This window comes from Ursus arctos, unplaced genomic scaffold (assembly GCF_023065955.2).
Source record: "Ursus arctos isolate Adak ecotype North America unplaced genomic scaffold, UrsArc2.0 scaffold_33, whole genome shotgun sequence".
NCBI lineage: Eukaryota > Metazoa > Chordata > Mammalia > Carnivora > Ursidae > Ursus > Ursus arctos.
In genome coordinates this window covers 22,615,308-22,641,463 of record NW_026623019.1, presented here as the reverse complement: position 1 = coordinate 22,641,463, position 26,156 = coordinate 22,615,308, and the positions used below count along the sequence as shown (strand labels likewise).

At 39.0% G+C, this 26,156-nt stretch overlaps 1 protein-coding gene across 2 annotated transcripts in view; it reads left to right on the top strand.

The window, feature by feature from the left end:
• KIF27 (kinesin family member 27) overlaps nucleotides 1-26,156 on the top strand; it is an 80,674-nt gene that overhangs the window by 33,130 nt on the left and 21,388 nt on the right. For both annotated transcript variants that reach the window (XM_057305568.1, XM_026518774.4), the window contains 7 exons: nucleotides 1,239-1,408; nucleotides 1,881-1,984; nucleotides 3,692-3,847; nucleotides 6,825-7,030; nucleotides 13,759-13,956; nucleotides 21,057-21,170; nucleotides 24,474-24,650. In XM_057305568.1, coding sequence (XP_057161551.1) covers nucleotides 1,239-1,408; nucleotides 1,881-1,984; nucleotides 3,692-3,847; nucleotides 6,825-7,030; nucleotides 13,759-13,956; nucleotides 21,057-21,170; nucleotides 24,474-24,650 — 1,125 coding nt within the window. The remainder of the gene's footprint in view (nucleotides 1-1,238; nucleotides 1,409-1,880; nucleotides 1,985-3,691; nucleotides 3,848-6,824; nucleotides 7,031-13,758; nucleotides 13,957-21,056; nucleotides 21,171-24,473; nucleotides 24,651-26,156) is intronic.

Genomic DNA, 26,156 nt, shown 5'->3' with positions numbered 1-26,156 from the left:
TCCTTGAGTTGGTTCTTCTGTAGCTAATTCCCCTCCCCCATTCCCTCATACCTCAGGACAGGGAGTCCACCTAGAAAACTTTACTCTGCATCCATCATGGTACCGATGTGACAGATGGTCTTATTAGGTGGCCAACAGCAGAGCCACAAAAATCAGATATCAAGGAATCTTTAGTATCAGACAGGCTTTTCTGGGAGGGATTATGTGAGAGACCCACATCACTCGAATCTTTACCCCATGTGTTATATATATTCTACTCTATGTTATAATTTTAATAGCTTATAATGATTTCTAGTAATAAATTCAGTGTTTCCTCTAATATTTTATTTACCTTTTTTGAGAAAAAACTCTGAATCTGGTTCCAGAGAGGTGGTGAAAAAGGAAATATTTGGTAACTAAAACTAGAATAAAATTATAGCAGTTTCTAATTTTTGTTGTTGTTTTCCAAGGTCATTTTTAAAAAAGATTTATTTATTTATTATTTGAGAAAAAGAGAGAGAGAGAACGGGAGTAAGCGTGGGGTGGGGACAGAGGGAGAGGGAGAGAAGGAATCCCAAGCAGACTCCCTGCTGAGCGCAGAGCCCTATGTGGGGCTGGATCCCACGACCCTGAGATCATGACCTGAGCCAAAATCAGGAGTCAGATGCTTAACTGACTATGCCACCTAGGCACCCCTCCAAGGTCATTTTTTGAGAACTTAAGGTACATTGCCAATAGAAGCATGTTATAATATAGAAAGTTCCCAGGCTAGCCCATGAATATCTATTTATCCATGATACGTATTAACTGTGTGACTTGGAGCATTAAGTTAGCTGTCCCTAACCACCACGTGTAAAGTGTGAGTAAATCCATTTGGATTTACTGCAGTGTAGTACGCAACATGTCATTGCCTCTTATCATACTGTGTATGGGTTTCACGTTTGCTGGGGAGAGTACCTGTGCTATGTTTAAGAGCTGTGATGTTTTCACTCCTGCCTCTTTGAATACTATTTTCCATGAAGGTATAATTGAAGATACAGAGCTTTCTAGAAGGTGGAAGAGCTGTGTAGATTCTAAAAGATGTATGTGTCCATGGGACACAACAGTATCATGAAATCTATTTTGACTTTTGCATGTTTTCAGTTATTGGCTATTTTAAGTGTAACTAATAACCTCTTTAAAGACATTTTGAGAAATAGGCTAAAAATAAACATTAAAAAAAATCACTTTTTTTGTTGGGTGGGGTAATCACTTGTAAGGTCTACACAAGTCCTTCTGTGTACTCTCTGGATCGAGTAGTTGCTGGATTTCGAACACGAAGTCAGATGCTGCTGGGTCACTTAGAAGAACAAGATGAAGTCCTCCACTGCCAGTTTTCTGACAACAGTGATGATGAAGAATCCGAAGGCCAGGAGAAATCTGAAATCAGGTGTGTTAAATATCGACTGACTTAATAAACATATGATGCAATAAATATATATAGATGTAGGTCTTTTTTTCATTAACATGAATCTTTACCATTTAATATAAGAGTAAGTAGTTTTTGGCTAAATGCACTGTCTGTTAATGTGTTATGAAACCAGTGTTTGAACACAAGTCATCAGTCTTCAAATTGAAAAATAATTTTGCATTTAGGGCTTTTATAGTTGTTGGATTTTAATTTTCAGAGAGAACGTTTTTGGATTTCTTGATTTTGCTGCCACAGTGGCAACAAACGTGATGAATTTTCCACTGAGTTCACCTTGGGGGAGATATCCTTTTATTTTGAGGACTATTAGTAAAATTCTGTTTATATAATTAATAATTTTAACATTACTGTCAGTTTTGGGGAAGCTAATTTGAGGGCAGATGAGAAAACACTAACAGATAAGTTACCTTTGATCCTGATCTTTTTTTTTTAGATGTAGAAGTCACTCATGGATTCAGAAGCCAGGCTCTGTTTGTTCTCTTGTTGAATTGAATGATATTCAGGATCAAACCCAAAAGTCAAGCTTGGGGAATGAAGGTACACAGACTTTTTTGAGTAATTTAGATTTAATGTTTATAACACTTTTTTTTTAGTCAATAATTTAAGGAGCATCTAGGAATTCTCAAAGATGGGATCTTAGTAGGAGTGCTTTCCTGGTTGGTAGAACTTCCTTATGTTCTCTAATTTTTCACTCTCTACTCTTTAATAAAAAAATTTTCCCAACAATCAATTCTGGCTAGAGTTATAGGCTAAATGTCTCAGAATGGGGATCTTGTATCCAGACTCGAGTTGATATTTGCATTGTACTCTTGACTACTTTAAAATACATTTTGAGTAATTTACTAGGGGTCGCCTGGGTGGCTTAGTCGGTTAAGCATCTGCCTTTGGCTCAGGTCATGATCCCAGGGTCCTAGGATTGATCCCTGCCTCAGGCTCCCTGATCAGCAGGGGTTTTGCTTCTCCCTCTCCCTCTGCCCCTCCTCCCTGCTTGTGTGCTCTCTCTCTCTCTCTCAAATAAATAAAATCTTTTTTTAAAAAAGGTAATTTACTAGGTGTCTACTGCTTCACTGGCATACCTGCCTACCAATAGTGATGTATGCAACATCAGAGCCAAATTCGTCTGCTGAGTGCTTGTAATGTTCTAGCATACAACTGATGGGAGTTTTTATGCATCCAAAAACAGCCTCAAAACGTTTTGTTGCCAAAACTGTGGTGATTTCTAACTCATTTCTCTTGGCCTATGAGTGGTCAAAACACAAAAAGAGCGTAGGGAATATCAATTACATGATAGGTAAGTCCTACACTATGAAAATAGAGAGTATCTTATCTTTTAGAGAGCCTATGCACGTAATACTAACAGAACTTGACTATATCACAAATAAAACACATTTAAGAATGTATTAATGGTATAGATAGTGCTATGCATGTATAAATAATGCCTACTCAAGTAGCCATCCTTGAACTGTTTGGTACTGGTCTCCAACCAGGTAAGAAACTTAGACCAGAATGTATTTTATTTTTTTTAGTAATAATTTTTTATTATGTTATGTCAGTCACCATACAGTACATCATTCGTTTTTGATGTAGAGTTCCATGACTCATTATTTATGTATAACACCCAGTGCACCATGCAATATGTGCCCTCCTTAATACCCATCACCAGCCTATTCCAATCCCCCATCCCCCTCCCCTCTGAAGCCCTCCGTTTGTTTCCCAGAGTCCATAGTCTGTCATGGTTCAGAATGTAAATCAGCGTACTAGCTTCTTCACTGAGGAAGTCTTGGTGTGAAAAAAAAAAAAAAGTTAGCCTAATCAAAACAGTGACGTCGTTGACTTACATTCCAATAGCCATCAGTGCTGGGCTGCACTTCGAGTAATCTGGTGTAGACCACATTCTCCGATTACAATAAAAATAGAAGTTAATGGGAAAAAATTTCAACCCTCTACCCACCTGGAAACTTTATACCTTTTTAAAATAACTCAGGTTAAAGAAACGCTCAAATCACATATCTAAGGGCAATGAAATACTATGTATCGGAACCTACAGGATATGGCTAAAGCTTGCTATAAGCTAGAAAATTAAAGTCCCAATTTTTTCCTCTCTTTCTTTCCGTTCCTGTTTGTCTCTTCCTCTGCTGCCTCTAGACTGTTTCTCTGTCTGCGTCTCTTACTTAACTCCACTGCTGTTGAATACTTCATAAGCAGGTAGTTTTATTTCTCAGCCTTGCTTCTTTTTCTTTAAAGATTTAAAGATTGAATGTCTCCAGGAGAGTCAAGATTTGAATTTGCAAAAATTAAGGAATTCAGAACTCATACTTACTGAAGCTAAACAAAAAATGAGAGAACTTACAATTAACATCAAGATGAAGGAAGATCTAATTAAAGAATTAATAAAAACAGGTAATACTGTCCTGTGAACCAGCTTATATGAGAAAGAAAAGCTTTTACAATTGCTTCTGATGTTGCAACATTTATTTCAGTTTTTGACACTGAGCTCTGTCCGCTGTAGCTTGGAACTTGGTATAACAAGGTGTGTCGCATAGCCAGTAGGTGGAGGTTAGTTATTAGAATTTGTTACTTTGGAATTTCGTCTGTGAATGGTTCTGCCACTGTGAGCTCTGTGTTGTGCTGAAACTCTAGGGGTACTTAATGTTTTTTGCCACTTTTTAAAGAAACATTATACTACGTATCTGGGAATATGTCAGATATTTTTTTAACTCATTTTAATATTATTCATCCTCATTCTTTCGGATAGTTTGTTTTCAACATTATTAATAAACTTTCTATTTCAAATGTAGATCCTTTTTATTTCCCCTAAGATGTAAGGATTTATCCTTGAGAGCTCTTCTCTTCGTGAGCCAAGCTTTTAGCTCTTCCCCTTAGTTTCACATCTTGCCTGGGTGGGCGTATGTACCACATCCTCTCCTCACCCTTAGCTACATTATTAGGCTTCTCTTGAAAAGCATGTCTCAGGCTTTTTGGTTTTTTTCCCCTAATAGACTCAAAGTGTGAGCTTTGACTACTTTCAAATTCAGTAAGGAATTGAAGGGATAATAGACAATAGCATTTCTTTTTTTCAGCTCCAGTGAAACACTGGTCACATTAAGGGACCTGAAGGAAATATTACCACCTTTTTCTTGAAGCCCAAGGCTATAATCGTGCTCAGATTACAGGAATGATGGTGGCTCCCAGCTCCTCTGCCAGCAGGGGGCAACCTGCCTTCCCACTTCCTTCGTCTTTCCGGCAAGCTTGCTTTCTGCTTATCTGGCCTCTTTGCTCAGCCTCCTCTCCGTAGCTGCTGTCCCAAAGCAGTTCCCTTCCTCAGTCCTAGTGACAAATGTGCTGTCCATCGTCGCAGCTCCAGTTGTCCCAGATGTTTAACTGAGCTTGACCACGCTCCTCCTTCACAGGCAGGACCAATGCCAGCAAATCTCTCTTAAGAGTGGTTAGGAACTGGGGCGCCTGGGTGGCACAGCTGTTGGGCATCTGCCTTCGGCTCAGGGCGTGATCCCGGCGTTATGGGATCGAGCCCCACATCAGGCTCCTCCGCTATGAGCCTGCTTCTTCCTCTCCCACTCCCCCTGCTTGTGTTCCCTCTCTCGCTGGCTGTCTCCATCTCTGTCAAATAAATAAATAAAATCTTAAAAAAAAAAAAAAAGAGTGGCTAGGAACTGATTTAGGGGTTTAAATAGCTTCTCCATCAGGGTACTGCCTGTGGAAGTTAAGGATATGTGCCCTTCTTGAACAAATGATTTTCATTTAGATAGGCGAGGCTACCGTGGGATCTCTCACTAAACAGGCACACTTTTGTAGCCTGGTATACTCATCCTGGTTGCCTTAAAGTAGAGGATATTGGAACTTACACACAGAGAAGGTCCTCTTCTTACTCTTTAGGACCAAGGGCAGTTTGGAGCTTTGCTTAGAGATGGTGAGTCGCGAAACAGTCAATGTGTACTTGCTTTTCAAAGCCTCCTCACCGAAGTCTTCCCCCAAATAGCAGTTATTTCAGCCAACACCAAGTATTTCATCAATTCTAACCACATTCTTTCACATTTTCCTAACTCCTAAATCAGGATGCACCTTACCCTCCGCGGTGTCAGGGCAGTTATCACGTAACTGGTGTAATTGGTACTCTACCGTTTTTCTTAGTGACTCACGAAATACTGGCGTGTTGAACAATTTATGGGGTCTTAAATTCATTCAAGTATAGTAGGCATGTGTATTTTAAAATTAGATAAACAGAGAGTTAGCCAGAAGACGACTCACAGTGCATTTAGTTCAGTCATTGCTTTTTATTAAAAAAGAGAGATTTTCACCATTGCAGTAGAACACACTTCCCCCGGTGATAATTCATCCCACAAGCTTTGGACTCTTACTTTTCCACTGCCACGAGTTTGCTAGTCGGGGATAAGTTGGCTGTTCAGAACAAATCGAAACCAAGTTTTTAGGGTCAGTGGCTGAGCTTAGGATGAAGAGAGATACAGAAATATCTGTATTCTGTTTTTCTCTATGTTCCAAATATAAGGAAATGGTTGAAAAAATTCATCTTTGACAAGTTCAGCTGAATGGAAGAAGAGGGGGTCGGCTCTAGAATGAAAGATTCATAAGAGACAACAATCAGATGTATTGTGGGCCTTGTGTGGATGGTGATTACAATAAACCAATTGTAAAAGACATTTTGAGACAACTGGGGAAGTCTGGATAGAGTCAGGTAGGGATTAATATTGTTAGGTGTGGAAGAATTTTTGGCTATGTCCATATTTGGTATAGGTGTTTATTGAAGTATGTGTAGGTGCGATGACGAGACATCTGAGATTGTTTTACAGTTCTTCAGCCAATTAAAACAGAAGAGAGGCGTAGATGAAGCAACTATGGCAAAATCTTGTTAACTCTTAAATCTCAGCGATCGGGGTTCATCATATTCTTTTTTTACTTTTGAGATGTTGGGAATTTTTTGTAGTAGAGCAAACAAGATTACAGGGAGCAGGAAGCCAGAGGGTAGTAAGCAAAAAGCCAAAGAGTCACCCCAAATATTTTTCTTACCTGGAGTTTGATGCCAGCAAAGCTAAACCCCCAATTCAGAAAATCAGAAATGTCCCACTGACACACAAAGAGGAGCCTAGGAGAGGATGGACAAAGGATGGACCAGCACCAGGTGCGAACAGTCAGTAAGCCGCTGATTATTAAGGGGCCAGGTGGCAAGTTGTGTTTGATGAGGATGGGCGGGGACAGCTGGGCTCATACTGCTGGGTCTAAAATAGATACACACCCAGCTGGAATTTGAAGAATAGAGCATTTTTAGGGTGTTGATGTTTTACTTAGTTTATTTTCTTAAACATAATTTATAATTGTTATTACTATTATTACTGTGGTGAAGGTAACGAAGCCAAGTCCGTAAGCAAACAGTATTCTCTGAGAGTAACAAAACTTGAGCACGAAGCAGAGCGGGCGAAGGTGGAACTAACTGAAACAGAGAAGCAGCTACAAGAACTAGAAAACAAAGATCTCGCTGATGTTGCTTTGAAGATTAAATTGCAGAAGGAGTTCCGTAGAAAGATGGATGCCGCAAAGCTAAGAGTCCAGGTAATTTTCAAAGTGTAACTGAGCAAGGCTTGCTTAAGGCTTACTGCTTTCGTAGCTGGTTAGGAAAGAAGTAGGATCCGGTTTTCACCAGCAAGAGAAACTGAATGGCAGCTTTTCTTTCCCGGTGTGCTGCCAAGTTTGCCTCCCTTCAGTCTGGATACTATATTTTTCATTCAAAAAGTATATTATTTTAAACTTTTATCAAAAACCATGGTGAGAAATAAAGATAACCACAGAAATTGTGTTCTTTTCTGAAGGACAAAAGATTGATGATTAAATAATACATAGAAAACATCTGGTAGGTATAGGGCACCTTGTAGACACACTCAACAAATGCTAATTATTTCAGACCATTTTCTGAAACCATCCCTGATTGCTTTAAGAAAGGTTAGTAACTGACTACTAACTTCTCATTCTTGATTTCCTAATGCTGGATTTAGCTATGGTCTCAGAAATAGCTACCATTAAAAATGCCATTCTATGAAAAATACTCCATTACAGAGAGATTTTGTGTATAATGAAGCCATTTTCAGATGCTTTTGGGATGCCCAGAGTGCTTTGTCAGTCTGATTCTAATGAATTTGTTAGAATGCTATCTCCGTTTTTTTCATTCATCATCTATTACTTTCCTTTTGTTTCCATGGTAGGGAGAGTGGAATTGTAGTTCACCTGTTCATAGCATGATTTATTTTTGGAACTGTACCACATTTATTTTCTCTCAACAAGGTGAGCGTCCACTGCACATGAGCAGACCAAAAACCAAATCCCACCTCAGACATCTGGCCATCCCTCCTAAAGTTTTGACCTAAGTGGCCTGTCAACACAGAGCTAAAATAGTATGACTTAACATATGAACTGCTTAGAGAAGGATGGTAGTGGTATGTGTCACCCATTTTACTTTCCTTCATAGTACTTATTTCCAGAATACATGTTTCCGTTTAGCAGTTCACCTCAGCGTGTCTTGAAATCAGTTCTTTTTCACTTCTCAACTTTTTGTCAGACACTGCAATGTCTGACAAAGTACTCGTGTTATCAAAACATTAGTAGAACAAAAGACTTAAGATTTTTCCTTTGCGTTTATTATGAAATTTTACTTACAGTTTCATAGTTTTATATCCAAGCTTCAGTTCAGATTGTCATTCTTATGCTCAGTATTAATAATAACCAAAATGATTGTTTTTCTAAGGAGTCTGTTCATCATAGAAACCTATGGTTTAAGCCTTGTTTGTGGATTTAGCAAAGATTTTTTTTCCCCAAGTTTTTATTTAAATTCAAGTTAGTTAACATAGATAGTTGTATTGCTTTCAGGAGTAGAATTTAGCGATTGATCACTTACACACAGCACCCAGTGCTCATTATAACAAGTGCCTTCCTAATGCCCATCACCCAGTTAGCCCTTCCCTCCCACCCCCCTCCTCTCCATCAACCCTTAGTTTGTTCTCTATAGTTAAGAGTCTCTAATGGTTTGCCTCTCTCTCTTTTTATCTTATGTTATTTTTCTTTCCCTTCCCCTATGTTCTTCTGTTTTGTTTCTTAAATTCCACATATGAGTGAAATCATATGGTTATTTGTCTTTCTCTGATTGACTTATTTCGCTTAGCATAATACCCTCTTGTTCCAGCCACCTCGTTGCAAATGGCAAGATTTCATTCTTTTTGATGGCTAAGTAATATTCCTGTGCGTGTGTGTGTGTGTGTGTGTGTGTGTGTGTGTGTGTGTACCACATCTTTATCCACTTACCAGTTGATGGACACTTAGGCTGTTTCCATTGTTTGGCTATTGTTGACAATGCTCCTATAAACACTGAGGTGCATGTACCCCTTCAAATCTGTTTTTGTATCCTTTAGATAAATACCTAGTAGTGCAATTTCTGGGTTGTAGCGTAGTTCTATTTTTAACTTTTTTTTTTTTTTTTTAAAGATTTTATTTATTTATTTGACAGCGATAGAGACAGCCAGCGAGAGAGGGAACACAGCAGGGGGAGTGGGAGAGGAAGAAGCAGGCTCATAGCGGAGGAGCCTGATGTGGGGCTCGATCCCAGATCGCCAGGATCACGCCCTGAGTCGAAGGCAGACGCTTAACGACTGCGCTACCCAGGCGCCCCTATTTTTAACTTTTTGAGCAACCTCCATACTGTTTTCCAGAGTGGCTGTACCAGCTTGCATTCCCACCAACAGTGCATGAGGGTTCCCCTTTCTCCGCATCCCCACCAACATCTGTTGTTCCCTGTGTTGTTAATTTTAGCCATTCTGACAGGTATGAGGTGGTATCTCATCGTGGTTTTGATTTGTATTTCCCTGATGATGAGTGATGGTGAGCGTCTATTCGTGTGTCTATTAGCTATCTGGATGTCTTTCTTGGAAAAATGTCTGTTCATGTCTTCTACCCATTTCGTTAACTGGATTATTTGTTTTTTGGGTGTTGAGTTTGATAAGTTCCCTATAGATTTTGGACACTAGCCCTTTATCAGGTATGTCATTTGCAGGTATCTTCTCACATTCTGTTGGTTATCTCTTGGTTTTGTTGACTGTTTCCTTTGCCGTGCAGAAGTTTTTTATTTTGGTGAAGTCCCAATAGTTCATTTTTGCTTTTGTTTCTCTTGCCTCTGGTGATGTGTCTAGTAAGAAGTTGCTGTGGCTGAGGTCAAAGAGGTTGCTGCCTATGTTCTCCTCTAGGAGTATGACGGTTTCCTTTTTTTCACATTTAGGTCTTTAATCCATTTAAATTCATTTTTGTGTATGGTGTAAGAAAGTGGTCCAGTTTCATTCTTCTGCATGTGGCTGTCCAGTTTTCCCAACACCATTTGTTGAAGGGACTGTTTTTTTTCCATTAGGTATTCTTTCCTGCTTTGTTGAAGATTAGTTGACCATAAACTTGTGGGTCCTTCTCTGGGTTCTCTGTTCTGTTCCATTGATCTATGTGTCTGTTTTTTTTGCCAGTACCACACTGTCTTGATCATTACAGCTTTGTAATATAGCTTGAAGTGCAGAATCATGATGCCTCCTGTTTTGCTTTTCTTTTTCAATATTGCTTTGGCTATTTGGGGTCTTTTCTGGTTCCATACAAATTTTAGGACTATTTGTTTTAGCTCGAAGCAAAATGCTGGTGGTATTTTGATAGGGAGTGCATCGAATGTGCAGATTGCTTTGGATGGTATAGACATTTTAACAATATTTGTTCTTCCAATCCATGAGCATGGAATGTTTTTCCATTTCTTTGTGCCTTCTTCAATTTCTTTCGTAAGTGTTGTATAGTTTTCAGAGTACAGATCTTTTATCTCTTTGGTTAGGTTTATTTGTAGGTATCTGATGTTTTTTGGTGAACTATAAATTGTTCTATTCCTTGATTTCTCTTTCTGCGTCTTCATTATTGGTGTATAGAAATGCAATGGATTTCTGTACATTGATTTTATATCCTGCAACTTCGCTGAATTCACATATCCGTTCTAGCAATTTTTTGGTGGAGTCTTTTGGGTCTTCTACATAGAATATGTCATCTGTGAAGAGTGAGTTTGACTTCTTCCTTGCCAATTTGGATACCTTTTATTTCTTCTTGTTGTCTGATTGCTGAGGCTAGGACTTCCAGTACTATGTTGAACAACAGTGGTGAGAGTGGACATCTCCCTCGTGTTCCTGACCTCAGGGGAAAAGCTCTGTTTTTCCCCATTGAGGATGATATTAGCTGTGGGACTTTTGTGTATGGCCTTTATGATGTTGAAGTATGCTCTTTCTATGTCTACTTTCTTGAGGGTTTTTATCAAGAAAGGATGCTGTATTTTGTCACATGCTTTTTCTGCATCTATTGAGAGGATCATATGGCTCTTATCGTTTCTTTTATTAATGTCGTGTATCACATTGATTGATTGATTTGCAGATATTGAACCACCCCTGGAGCCCAGGAGTAAATTCCACTTGATCATGGTGAATACTTCATTTAATGTACTGTTGGATTCAATTTGCTAGTATCTTGTTGAGAATTTTTATATCCATGTTCATCAGGGATATTGGTCTGTAATTCTTTTTAGTGGGGTCTCTGTCTGGTTTTGGGGTCAAGGTAATTCTGGCCTCAGAAGGAGTTTGGAAATTTTCCTTCCATTTCTATTTTTTGGAACAGTTTCAGAAGAAGAGGTGTTAACTCTTCTTTAAATGTTTGGTAGAATTCCCGTGGAAAGCCATCTGGCCCTGGATTCTTGTTTGTTGAGAGATTTTTGATTCCTAATTCAATTTCTTTGCTGGTTATGGGTCTGTTCAAGCTTTCTATTTCTTTCTGTTTCAATTTTGGTAGTATACATATCTAGGAATTTATTTATTTCTTCCATATTGCCCAATTTGTTGGCATATAAGCGCTCATATTCTCTTTTAATTATTTATATTTCTGCGGTGTTAGTTGTGGTCTCTCCTTTCATTTGTGATTTTATTTACTTGGGTCCTTTCTTTTTCCTTTTCGATAAGTCTGGCTAGGGGTTTATCAACTTTGTTAATTCTTTCAAAGAACCAGCTCCTAGTTTCGTTGATCTACTGGTTTGTTTTTTTTTTTATTTCTATATCATTTAGTTCTGCTCTGATCTTTAGTATTTCCCTTCTTCTGCTGGTTTTAGGTTTTATTTGCTGTTTTTTCCCAGCTCCTTTAGGTGTAAGGTTAGGTTGTATAAGACTTTTCTTGCTTCTTGAGGAAGGCCTGAAATAGTGAAGGTTATTTTTATATGTTCTATATTTCACACAGCTACAGTGATTGAATTAAAAGATTATATGAAAGGTTATTAACAGGGTTTGAGAATTATCATGTTCTTTTGTTTTCCGTGTTTCTTGTTGCGTATCTTTTTCTGCTAAGGGGACTGATGAGGAAAGGAAAGAAGACACAGAACATAATTAAGCTCAAAAGAAACATCCCACACAGCAGGGGACTGACACAGGATTCCCATGTAGTTTTAAGAAATGTCTGTGCCTTCGACCTCTTCCTACACACCCAACGGGGGTGGGGATGACAAAGATGATGAGGTGTTGGGGCTGGGGAGGAGGATGGTAGTTACCAGTTAAGCGTCTACATACCAGATGTTTCATATGTATTATTTAATCATTACTTAACCCTTAGACAGTATTTTTGCTGTGTTTTACAAATGAAAAAACTAAGGTTTGGAAAGGTAAAGTAATTCATTCAGAGTTGCATAATTGAGGTGACAATAACGGTTTTCAGTACTCTAACATCTCATGCCATTTTTAAATGTTGAAATACTAGTATTTTTATTGGTATAATGAAGTTATTTAAAGTTTTGAAGCCTTAAAATCTTTTATTTAAAATATCTAAAATCTGTATTCTTTATGTCTAGATATATACAGAGAGTTATATAATGCATTAATACTTTAATGCTGCCAGTAAGGTGCGCTTTTGAGCACGTGCAGAATAAGTGCAAAAGACAATGGCAACCTACCTCACTTATTAAATAAGATTATCAGTACTTCTGATATTTTCAATTTTATGTGGAAAGACACTAAAATGCCAGTATTATCATTTTTGCTCCAGTATTGCAGTTACTATCAAAAGTAAGTGGCAAAGCCAGTGTCCAAATCTAGGGATGGGAAACTACAGAGTCCTGTGGCCTCCAGGCTAGTGGTGCTCAAAGTCCTTGTCGGCAGATTGTTCGTTGTGGGTCTATGACGAGAGAAAGGCACATGGGAGTACACCCCCCTTCATCACAAAGGTCTTGATGCAGACAGTGTCAGCTGAACCCAACAGTGTGTTTAGTGATGCAGGCCAACAACCATCTGTGGCCGGTACTGGTCCACAGACCACACCTTAGTACTGTTCTAAGCTACAGTGCCTCTGTGAATGCCTAGTTTAATGAAAACAAAATGTACTTTTGCCAACAATTTATTGCCAAGATAAAGGACTTAGTTGTAGTCTGCATAATTTACAAATGACCTCACCTTTTTTATGTCACAGAAGAGATACTTAGTAGATATGCTAAAGCACATAGTCCAGGTTTAATATGTTTGATCAGGATTAAATTGGGATACTGATATTTTCTATTAGTAGTATAAGCTTTTTGCAAATGGTCACAATTTTTTTATGCTACTCGTCAATTTTAGCAAGATGAGGAGAAGCTTGAAGATAATTAAAATGGTAATTATAATGGTTGGTCACTGTAAGGAAAATGGTCTCCGTTCCCATCATCTTAACTCAGGGATGAATTATTTAGACTATAGCTGAATATAAAAGAGGAGCACAGTGGACTACTTTGCAATCACATAGAAAGAACAAATCTCTGTGAAAAGATTTCTAAGATGAGTACAAAAATGTGAGGTGAAAAATGGTCTACTTAGAATATATATTGTGTATTAATTATTTCTGGAGGAATATTAAGAAATTGGTAATTTGTTGTTGGGAACCAGAGCAGTAGATTTGCGGTCTAAGTCTTTTAAAATAGAAATACAGTTTTCTATTTTAATTTTTATCATTTTTTAAAAGCACTCAGTAAAAAAGCAAAGATACCAGTTTTGTTCTGTTTGGCCGTTAGTATCGGGGAGTCTCATGATTCGTGATATCTGGTGAAAATTATGATGGTGGCCCAATTGTCAAAGTAGACCTGTAGAAAACAATTAGGAGCCTGTCAAAAATAATGAAAACCTGGGCAAAATGCTGACCTTTGCCATAGAATGAAAAGTTCAAGTTTACTTGAGGTTTGTCAGAGATGCAGTTTCTCATTTTGAAATATTCCGTGTGATCCGCAGGTCTTACAGAAGAAGCAACAAAATAGTAAGAAATTGGCATCACTGTCAATCCAAAATGAGAAGCGTGCTAGTGAACTAGAGCAGAATGTAGATCACATGAAATATCAAAAGGTACAGCTGCAAAAAAGACTTCGAGAAGAGAATGAAAAAAGGAAGCAACTGGATGCAGAAATCAAGCGGGATCAACAAAAAATCAAAGTAATACTGTCATACTTTCCTGCTAAGCCTAATAGGAAATGCTAACTGGCTCAGGGCTGATGAAGCCAAGGTCTCAATTCACTTGGCTTCTGAGGTCTCTCACCTTGGCCTGTCCTCGGCTGCTGTCCTCATTCGCTTAAAGCTTTGTTCAGCTACATAGTAAAACCTATTTATTGAATTCTGAGTTCTGTCTTGAAGGCTTTGACTTCAAAAAAGAAGGTACAGTGATGACGGTTTCTCTAACTAGGACCTTAACTTCACTTGAGGCTGTCAAAAACATATAAAGCTAACTTTCAAAGACATATCTAACATTTGCTAGGATTTCCCATTTCCAAAATGCTTCGACATGCATCGTCCGTGTGGCAGCATGGGAAAAAGCACAAGGTAAAATGGTACCATTTCATTCCTAACGAGCAGAAGAATGATCAGGCCTGTCTGCCCAGCAGTTCTGTAGAATGGAGTGATCTGGGGAGGAACTAACGCTGTCCGCCTGGGCCCTGGGGCCAGGCTAGCATGGGCTCAGATCCCAATTCTCAGTTCCTGCCTGGCTCGTTTACCAAGAAAATCACTTACCCTCTCTGAGTCTGTTTATTCTCCTTGAAAATGGCCTTAATCATACTTACCTCACAGGGCTCTTTGGAAAAGAGGAGGACGATAGTGGTCATGACCACAGCAATAACAAACCCTTACCCGGCACTAGGTACCGGGCTCTTTTCTATTGAAATGTTAAGCTGAACCGAAGGCTTGGAACATAATTGATTTCTAGATTTTTAACTTTGAAATAGAATCTATTCTTAGACCTTAAAAAAAAAAACACGCATAGAATTTAGTGATGGAACAAAGGTTAAATAGCATTTAAGCCAAGTTACTGCCTCTTTTTTTTAATAGCCGTATTGAGGTATACTTCACATACTGTACAATTCACTCACGTAAAATATACAGTTCAGTGGGTTTGGGTATATTACATTATTTTTGTAAATTTTGGTAAAATAAACATAAAATTTTCCATTTTAATCAAGTTTAAGTGTACAGTTCCATGGCATTGATTACATTCACAATGTTGTACAACTGAGACCACTAGCTATTTTCAGAACATTTTCCATCACGCTAAACAGACACTCTGTAACCATTAAGCAGTAATTTCCCATTTCCCCCTTTCCCCCCAGCCCCTGGTAGCTTCTGATCTACTTCTGTCTCTCTGCATTCACACATTCTAGCTATTTCATAAATATGGAATCTTATAATATTTATCTTGTGTCTGGCTTATTTCAGTTCATATAACATTTTCAAGGTTCATCCATGTTGTAGCATGTATCAGAACTTCCTTATTTTTTGTGGCCAAGTAATATTCCATTGTGTGTATATACCACATTTGGTCCATCCATTCATCTATTGGTAGATACTTGGGTTGCTTCCACCTTTTGGCTACTGTCAATAATACTGTGGTAAAAATTGGCCTACAGGTTAACTGTTCGAGTCGTAGGAGTGGAATTGCTGGGTCATATAATTCTATGTTTCATTTCTTCACCAATTATTTTTGATAGAGAACAGCACCATTTTATATTCCCATGAACAATGTATGAGGGTTTTAATTTCTCCATATTTTTGCCAACACATGTTATTTTCTCTTTCTTTTTTATTATAGTCATCCAAGTATGTGAAGTGGTATCTCACTGTGGTTTTGATTTGCATTTCCCTAATGACTAAAGATGTTGAGCATCTTTTCATGTGCTTATTGGCCATTTCAATATCTTCTGTGGAGAAATGTCTATTCAAGTTCTTTGTCTACTTTTTAAATGGATTATCTTTTTATGGTTAGGTCGCAGGAGTTCTTTATGTACTCTGGACATTAAACACTCTCACATACATGACTTCCACATATTTTTCCCATCCTGTAGGTTGTCTTTAAACTTTTGTGGGGGGGTGGTTAGGGACAGAAGGAGGAGAGGGAGAGAGAATCCTTTTTTTTTTTTAAGACATTTATTTTAGAGAGAGCGCGTGAGCATGTGAGTGGGGGGAGGGGCAGAAGGAGAGGGAGAGAGAAAATCTTCACGCAGACTCCCCACTCAGCATAGAGCCCAACATGGGGCTCAATCTCACGACCCCAAGATCATGACCTGAGCCGAAACCAAGAGTTGGACACTTAACCGACTGAACCACCCAAGCACCCCAAGAGAACCTTAAGCAGGCTCCACTCCCAGTGTGGAGCCCAATGCAGGGCTTGATCTCACAACCTGGAGATCATGATCTGAGGCAAAATCAAGAGTCAGATGCTTGGGGCGCCTGGGTGGCACAGCGGTTAAGCGTCTGCCTTCGGCTCAGGGCGTGATCCTGGCGTTCTGGGATCGAGCCCCACATCAGGCTCCTTGGCTATGAGCCTGCTTCTTCCTCTCCCACTCCCCCTGCTTGTGTTCCCTCTCTTGCTGGCTGTCTCTATCTCTGTCGAATAAATAAATAAAATCTTTAAAAAAAAAAAAAGTCAGATGCTTAATCGACTTAGTCACCCAGGCATCCCTTTAAACTTTCTTGATGATATCCTTTGATGCAGCAAAATTTAAAATTTTTATGAAGTCCCATTTATCTATTTTTTCCTTTGTTGCCTGTGCTTTTGGTATCTTTTAAAGATCCATTGCCAAATGTAAAGTCATAAAGATTTACCCCTTTGTTTTCTTCTAAGAGTTTTATGGCTTTAGCTCTTATATTTAGGTTATTGATTGATTTTGAGTTAATTTTTGTTTATAGTGTGAGGTAGAGGTCCAACTTCATTCTTTTGCATGTGGAAACTAGTTATGCCAGTCCCATCTGTTAAAGAGATTATTCTTTCCCCATTGAATGGACTTGGTACTCTTGTCTAAGATCAGTTGGCCGTAGCCTTATGGATTTATATCTAAACTCACTTCTGTTCCATTTGTCTGTATGTCTATCCCTGTCCTAGCATCACGCTGTTTTGATTACTGTAGCTTTGCGGTTAGTTTTGAAATTGGAAATAAGTCCTTCAACTTTGTTGTTCTTTTTCAAGATGGTTTTGGTTATTTGAGGTTCCATGTAATTCCCTATGAATTTAAGGATCAGCCTTTCCATTTCTGCAAAAAAAAGTCCTTTGGAATTTTGATATGGATTGCCACTGAATCTGTAGAGTTCTTAGGGTATATTGACCTCATGACAATATTAGGTCTTCCTGCTCAGGAGCATGGGGTGTCTTTTATTGAGGTCTTCTTTAGAATCTCTTTCAGTAATCTTTTCTAATTTTCAGTTCACAGTCTTTAACCTCCTTGCTTAAATTTATTTCCAGATACTTTATTCTTTCAGATGTTATTATAAATGGAATTGTATTCTTAATTTTCTTGAGTTACTCATTCTTAATAATGTAATAGTTATTATAGCAGTAGTTAACATTTATCTTCAGTCAGTACTAAGCACTTATGTGTTTTATCTCATTTAATTCTTTTTTTCCTTCAGTATTTTCAACTTTTTCTTTTCTCCTAGATTTTTTCTTTAATGTCTTAGATTTTTCTCATCTTAAAATTATCCTCCTTCAACCTAATACTTTTCTCTTTCTCTCTTCTCCCCTTTATAACCACACTTGTTGGTTGTAAGTTGACTGTATCTGTTCCTCTTTCCTGTACTTCCATTCATTCTCTCCTCCCCTCCTGGCTGGCACCTGTCTCCTGGCTCTACTGTCTACTTCAAAGCTCTTGAGAAATTCCCTCGTGCTCTCTCTGTCACTAAAGCCCTTAAAACCTCAGCTGAATCCAGCATAGTTCACCACTCCCCCCATCTTGAAATATTTTCCCCTTTGCCTTCGTGAAATTATATTCTCCTTGTTTTTTCCCTGATTGCTTGTTCTCTGTCTTTGCTAACTCATCCCATACCATCAGTCCTTTACATATGAGAATTCCTCAAAGCTCTAGCTTTATGCCTCTTCTGTACTCTGTTTTAGATACTTCGTCTTTTTTTCATGGCTACAGTGCAACTCGGACAACTTCCAAATTTAATCCTTAATCCCAGATTTGCCTTTGAGGTCTGGATTCCTGTATCCAACCACTGACATCTTCATGAGGTTGTCTTATAGATGAATTCATGATCTTCCTTATTTATCTCCCCACAATTCCCCCTCACTCCTCCCTTCATGGCGGAGAATAGAGTTTTCCATGTGCTTTCGATCCATTCAAGTAGGTAAACTAGCAGTCATCCTTGACTCTGTCTTCTTCCTTATTACCCATGAACCACTAAGTCCTATAGATGATATCTTCTGAATATCTTGAATCTGTTCATTTCTCATTACTGCTGCCAACAGCCTAGTCTCCTTGCTATGGTCCTTCCTCCAATGTGAGGATTAGGCCTGCCTGTCAGTCATGTGATCTTTGGGTCTCAGCTTCTCATCTCTCATAGACCATGGTTTAAACCAACAAAACGTAGCACTCTCTAAATCTCAAAACAAAAGAGTTTTTTCTTTTCCCCAAACAGTGCATGGTGCATAGTGTGCTGAAATGGACATCTGTCTGTAACTTCAACTTTTTACATTTTTATCTAGGGCAGTTTTGCTTCTGTTAGCCATATCTCTCATTCTAGGGAAACGACCCTATTTAAAGGGAAAACTTTATCCAGAAAAGGAATGGTCTGCCCCAAAGATATACTGAAGTTTCCACTACTTCATGGAAAAATAGAAAACCCGCTCACAGTCCTCTGTTTGGAGCTAACTTTCTAACATTCCTGTTTGTCCACTCTCCATTTGACTAAACCATTTCCAGAGAACACTAGGATTTCTGCGTAGGTTCTCCTTAGAGCAGTTCTTCACTGAGGTCTCTGGATAAGCTACAAAGGAAAGGCACAGAACCCCTGAAATTGTGGGCCATCGTGTGATCTTGGGCTTTTACTTCTGGAAGTACCAGCTTCCCCATCTATAAAATGGAGTTTTTAATAGTCTCTGTCTCATAAGATTATTGTGAGGATTAAATGGGATAATTGAATAGATATGAAAAGCCTAGCATTATAACCAGTGAACAGCTACTTTAATATTATAACAGGGCTTATATTATAAGATAAAGGCAATAATGTCTAGAGCAACATGTAGCAGAGAGGGTGAGACCTACTGCGGTTACTTTCAAAAAGCATTGGTGGAGGGACAGGAATAGCAGAGAGTTTGCTCCCAGTAACTGTAAGGTGTCTTTATTTCTGTGTCTTGGAGTTGCTGTGACTGTGACAGGGGCTAAGTTATAACTACAGACCAAAACCTGGGCAGCATGAAAAAACTAATGGGTCAATATAATGGGGTCAAATTCACTTTAATATAATGCAGGTGAGCAGAGAAAATGTATTTAGTCTATAGCAGACCTATGTTCTTTATGACACCACCACCCCACTTACCCTGTCCAGCCCGTATCATGATAATTGCTGGAAATATAGGAACTAACCATATGTTCAATCTGTTCAGACCTTGTTCTGGTAATTTAACCATTTTCTTTAAATAATTCCCAGCTCTCTTGATTAAGAATATTCAGTTTCTTAGTCTCTTCCATCTTCCGCCCTGTGTTTCTTGCCCTAAGGTTGAGTCAAGTGTACGTGATGGTTGGGTATATAGCTTTTACTGCATCGTATGGTGTTGAAGGGAAAGGGACCTCCTGAATTTCAGTTGGTCTTTGGGTGTGACTGCTGTCCCTCGCCTGCCTTTCTTTGCTGGGCCCTGATGGTGAAGCCCAGAGTTGGTATAACGTGTAGTTCCAGTCTTGCTTTCAATTTAGACCATGGAGGTGCTTTGGCTTCATCTTGTCTCTTAATGGTGTTACAAATCCCCGTGGAGGCTACTAGGTCTTGTCTTGCTTGCTAGCCCAGTGGCCTGTCCTCATCTTCAGTCTTGGGGTCAGTGCCCCACAATAACTGACTCCCATTGGCTCTCAGGATCCATGTCACTTGAGGCCAAGGAGTCTATAGTTAGTCTGTCTTTCCACGATTGCTCTTCCCTGCTCTGTCAGTGAGGCTGGGCAGTCCCATATGGGTGTGGGACCTCTGCACCGCAGGCTGTGTTCTCCCCCTCTGCCCTCAGTGGTACCTTATCACCCCCTTTGAGGGCCAAAACTCACGAGGCCAGATCTCAGGAAAATTGGGACACACATCTTTCTTACCATCTCTTTTCTCCTTTCTGCCCTTTCCAAGGCTGGAAAATGGTAGAGTTTCCTTCTACTTTCTTTATATCAGTACTTCTGAAATTACCTGTGGAGAAGGCACAGTTTTCATGTTATTATTAGTTTGTCACAGCCCAATACTTTTATAAAACATGAACTATAGTCATAAAATGAAATAAAAAATTAAAATATACAATAAAAGTCCATCTTTTTGTTATTACGACTATTAATATTCAAGAGACATAAGTTTATTCTGTCCAATTGTTTTAAATGTTTCTGAACACTTTCGATTTCTATACTTAACCATCATGTACCAGTAAGAGGTAGTAATGTGGACCAGCCCACTTTGGTTCATGGCCTCCTTCATTATTCCTGCTAAGCATTAGTGGTGGACAGCAGCATCTTCTCTCAACCCCAGGAGAGCACCTGGGGCCTCTTAAGATGTGGATGGAAACTGAAGGAATTAGAAATTTAGAAAATAAAATACTGTCCATAGGACAATGATCTGTCTTGAAAGGCTGTTCTCATGCTGCAAAATCCTATTTCTGAATGCTGGAAACTGAATATTACTTTTCACATTTCAACTATCATAAATTCTTATATCCCCATGGCAGATGGGTGCCCTGGGTGGCCCAACTAAAGGTCATGAGCTCAGAAAGGCAGAATAGAAAAGCATGTGTGATTTTCAGACTCTTATCCCTGTCATGCTGATTTGTAATACTGACAAGCAACGAAACGAAACAAAACAAAACAAAACAAACAACCCTAGTTTGGTTTTTTAAAAAAAACACCTGATTCTTTTCTTCATTGAGGGGCTGACATTATTTTCTTCTCAATTAGCCCCAGCCTTCATCTACTCATTTTCTTTCTTTTTGCAGTGAAGAAAAGAAATGTTAAGAAAATGATTACCTGTAGAAATACTTAATGATGGCCGTGTAGTAAAAGCAATGAGGTGTTTTCAATTTCTGTTCTCTGCAGGAACTAAAGTTAAAAACAGAGCAGGAAGAAGCTCTGAAACTGAGAGCTGAGGACCTCGATGCATTGAACATGAAAAAGAGAAAAGGTTCGTTTGGAAGAACAGAGCAGCTCCAGGTTTGTCTATTCTGTTCAGTGTTTCCTGCTTTCTCTTTGCTCTGATGATGGCCTAACTAGAGGTAAAAAGTGGGGAACTCTGCATAAATCTGCAAACACCAGATTTCGCCACTTGAGTACAAATTTTCTGGTATTTCTCCCCAAACATTTCTCTCATTAAAAAATTACTCTCTCATCCGGAAATGTGCTATGTTCTTATTTCAGTACAAATGGATTTATTTGAATGTTGTAGAATGTAAACATGAAATCCATATTCACTAGATTGTTTCCATGGAACTAAACCAGTCTTGATATGGGAATAAAGGCTGGCTTATTCCCATGGAAACAATATATGTCTAAGAATCAGAGCCTCCCCCTGCCCCATTCCTACGTAACCAGATTGTATATGCACCATATATGATAAATTAAAAAGTTGTTTTAGTGCCACATTTAAAAAATGAAATCCAGGGGCGTCTGGGTGGCTCAGTTAGTTAAACATCCGACTCATTATTTCAGCTCAGGTCATGAGCTCAGGGTCGTGAGATCGAGCCCCACATCCGGCTCCGTGCTGAGTGCAGAGCCTGCTTGGGATTCGTTCTCTCTCCCTCTGCCCCTTCCCTGCTCTCTCTCTCTCTCTCTTTTCCTCTAAATAAAAAAAGAAAGAGAGAAAACCATAAACTAGTCTCAAAGTTCAAAGAAACATTTTAGTTTATGTAAATTCAAAATGGCAATTCTAAAAATCTTACTGAAAGAAAAATATGCACTTAAAACTGTGATTACACTCAAAATGCTGATACATCACCTTAATTCTGAAAAATTTGCTCTTTCTTAAATTTTATATGTTATATTTTAACAGTAAAATTTAGTACATGAATGTATTCCCAGTTATTTATTTATTTATTTATTTATTTATTTATTTATTTATTTAAAGATTTTATTTATCTGAGAGAGAGAGGGAGAGCGAGCACCAGAGGAAGAAGAGCACAGGGAGAGGGAGAAGCAGGCTCTCCACTGAGCAGGGAGCCCAATGTGGGGCACGGTCCCAGGACCCCAGCATCATGACCTGAGCTGAGGGCAGACGCTTAACTGACTAAGCCACCCAGGTCTCCCTTCAGTTATTTATTTTACTGGTGTGTTTTAGGTGCTGGTTAAAGTGCTGCCACTCTGACATTCTAGGATGTTTGGTAATAATATTTCTGGGCAGAAAGGGTATGTTAGGGAGTAGGAGAGGTAGGAACGCAAAGGATAATGAGATCTGTTTTTCAAAATGTTAAGGATCTAAATTTTTAAATGAGTATGTAACAAAAAGATTCCCACAGCTTGCACAACATAGGGTTAAAAATATTAATAAAACAAAACAAAACCTCATGTTTTTTAATACTGCAAAAAAAACTCCACTTTCCAGAATGTGACTGTAAACAAGAACAAGATTATAAGGCAATCAATATGGGTATCCAAAGAGCTTAGGACAGGACATTGATTTGTTATGATGTTCCTTTAGAAGAAAGCATTTAAAATTGGAACTGTGTGATAGGAACCTTTGCTACAAAAAGAGAAAAGACAAATCAAGGAATTTTCAGAAAATTTACTAAGATACAGTGAATTATGCAAATCATAACCTTTATTATGTCAAATGCAGAAAAATCCACCCATTTATTATTTCCCCCAAAAAACTTGTATTATGTGGACTCCTACCCATTCTTCAAAGCACTGCTAAAATATTACTTACTCTAATACCAGCACTGACATTTCTTCCATTTCCCAGACAGCCAATCTCTCCCTCCATTTTTGCTGACACAGTACCCAGGAGTTAGGTGTATATAGCATTTATTATCAACAATCATAGTTTTTCGGGTTTCCCTCTTATTGGAACGGACCTTACAAAAGATCTGTTACTCATCTTTCAAACCCCACTCACAGTCAAGGAGTGTTTGTAGAATGGTTTAGCTAATTGGTAGACTCCATAGGGTGTCCTATATGGAGTTTCTAAGGTAGAGCTGGATATAACAATACTGAAGTATTTCTGTAGTTGCTCTGGGATATCCTTCCTGGTGCTTGTAATTGTGGAGCTCTATTCTAGGCTTCCGTATTATCTGGATGTGATAGTGCTTATAGCACCATGCTGTGTAGGTCTAGATGGAGGACTGCGTAGCGCTGGATCTACTTTGCTTTGGCCATTTTGCTCTCTTTTTCTCATGCGTATTCACTATCTCATTTTTTTTTAAACTAATTTTTTAAAAGATTTTATGTATTTAAGAGGAAGAGTGAGAGAGAGCGAGCGAGCGGGGGGAGGGCAGATGGAGAGGGAGAAGCAGACTCCCAGCTGAGCAGAGAGCCCAACGTGGGGCTCTGTCCCAGGACACTGGGATCATGACCTGAGCCAAAGGCAGATGCTCAACCGACTGTATCTCATGTTTTAATATAGATTTCTAGGCATCATCTTTATCACGCTGGGGAAGAACTGGAAAATAGTACTGTGTTGTTTTCCTGTTACTTGTTGGTTAGCTGGCGTGCTTCATTATCACGTCCACAGCGCAGATGGGTGCTTGGTAGCGTTCATCTTGGACAGTCATATTCCATTCTTATTTTTGTCTTCTTTGTTTCTGGGTGTCCTCAATTCAAGAGAATACTGAGATGCTTCTTTTGGAAGTCTTCCCGGCTCAACTTATTTTATAATTACTTACTGTTGACAGGCTAGAGTGCAGAGTGCATTCCCATGCTCCATCATATGTGTCTTCCACTGTGTGTATTCGTTATTCACTTTGTTGGTTATTTGATAGCATCAGGCATTCATTCAGCTAGTCATTTGATGTTTTACTGAAGGCCGGTCATGGGCTAGGAAGTATGCCAGGCTTGGGGATAGAGAGGGACAAAAGAGAGTCTCTGCAGTCAACAAGGAGCTGAAGTCGTGGAGACAGACCGTAGAGCAGCCGGCCGCGTAAGTGCTGTGCTGAAGGTACGCTCCTCTGTGACAGAGAAGATCCCAGCATGTTCTTACAAATAACTCGTAATATAGATGTGGAAAATTGTCAGCCCTTTCTTTGTCAGCCTAGAAAATCCCAGACTCGAACATATTTGGGGAAGACATCTTGATTCCTCATAAAACACAGCAAGATGTTAACTGGAACCATTTCTTGATGGGTTTAGACAGGAACACTATTTTATTCTCACCGAGAGTTTTTAAAAGTTCACTTAAGGTGTTCCAGATAGTTTAAAAATGTTCATTTAGGGTGTTCTAGCCGATTAGAAGTTCTGTTCTTACCATATATGCCTTATGGCAGAAGAAAACAAATGATATAACATTTCTTTGGAATTTTCATGTAGAAATTGGATGAGCAAAAGAAATGGTTAGATGAAGAAGTAGAGAAAGTCCTGAACCAACGCCAAGAATTGGAGGAGCTGGAAGAAGACTTAAAGAAGCGAGAGGCCATAGTTTGTAAGAAGGAGGCCCTGTTACAGGAGAAGAGCCACCTGGAAAATAAGAAGCTGAGATCAAGTCAGGTATTCTCTTTGTTATGCCCTTTGATTGTGGTTGTAAGCCATATGAACGAGGATTTTTTCCTAAGAAGTAAATCAGACCACTGTGAAATTCGAAACCCAAAGAAAACTCTTCTGGTTTTCAGTGTATTTTGCATGTTAGTGCTTATTTAATGACCCCCACTAAAATCTGTCGCAATTTTGACATTAAATGTTCAATGTTCTGCCAAGTATGATTTATTATTAACTTTTTTTGGCATTCTAAAAATTATGGTAAAATATACGTAACATAAAATTTGCCATTTTAACCATTTTTAAGTGCACAGTGTTATATAACCATTACCCTATTTCCAAAATGTTTTATTGCCCCAAACAGAAAGTCTGTAACCGTGAAGCTATAACTCTTCATTTCCCCTGGCAACCTCTATTATAACTTAAGTGCAAATATTTAAGAAATAAATTGTACCATTTGATGCTGTATGGAGAACACTGGTAATTTGGGAAAATAGACTTAAAGATCATCTACTGGGGTGCCTGGGTGGCACAGTGGTTAAGCGTCTGCCTTCGGCTCAGGGCGTGATCCCGGCGTTGTGGGATCGAGCCCCACATCGGGCTCCTCCGCTATGAGCCTGCTTCTTCTTCTCCCACTGCCCCTGCTTGTGTTCCCTCTCTCGCTGGCTGTCTCTATCTCTGTCGAATAAATAAATCTTAAAAAAAAATAAAAAGATCATCTACTACTACCCAAAGTTAGGGGTTTGCAGGGTTCCTTTAGAAGAAAGAGTTTATGTAATGAAGATTTATTAATTTTTCAAATTATAACAACATGGGGAACTTTACAAGAACTTTTCCTGGAGAACTCTGGTTTTATGAGCCAAAAAAAGTGATTTTATGAAGGAGTTTGCCTCAATTTCAAGTTCTGAAAAAGGAATGATTGTGGTGGGATTCGAAGAACCAGGAGATAACTCTTTTGGATGTAGCTGTAGAAATTTTCAACAGTAGCACCAATAGCATCTGAAAATGGAAGCTGGCTTGCCCCAGACTTGAAGAGGACTTTCTACCCAGCAGGCCGAGGACAGTCTACACATTAAGTAATGGAACAGAGAGGATCAATGACCTGCCTCTTTATTAGACCTGCCTTTCAGCCAGTGTCTAGACCGGTAGGATCTGAGATGATGGTGGCGTGTTCTTAACCTCTCCTCCTCAGTATAACGGGTAAACAAGCATGGAGACCTGTACTTACCTCTGCTCTGTCCTCCATTCCCCAGTCATGTTGAGTAGCTATTAGCACTAGGCTCTGGGACACAGAGGTAGGCGCAGCCCCTCCAACCAGCCTAGCTGCTGGTGCTGTATCCAGGTAGCCTGCTCAGGCTGGCTGTCAGGGCCAAGTTTCAAGAGCTATCCCTCAAAACACGTCCGTAACAGCAAAGGAGATTAACAAATTAAAATATCAAGTGAGTAAATAGAAGAAAATAAACTGGGACCTTTATTATATGTTCTGTACCACAAAAGAAAAAAAAAGGAAAAAATAAA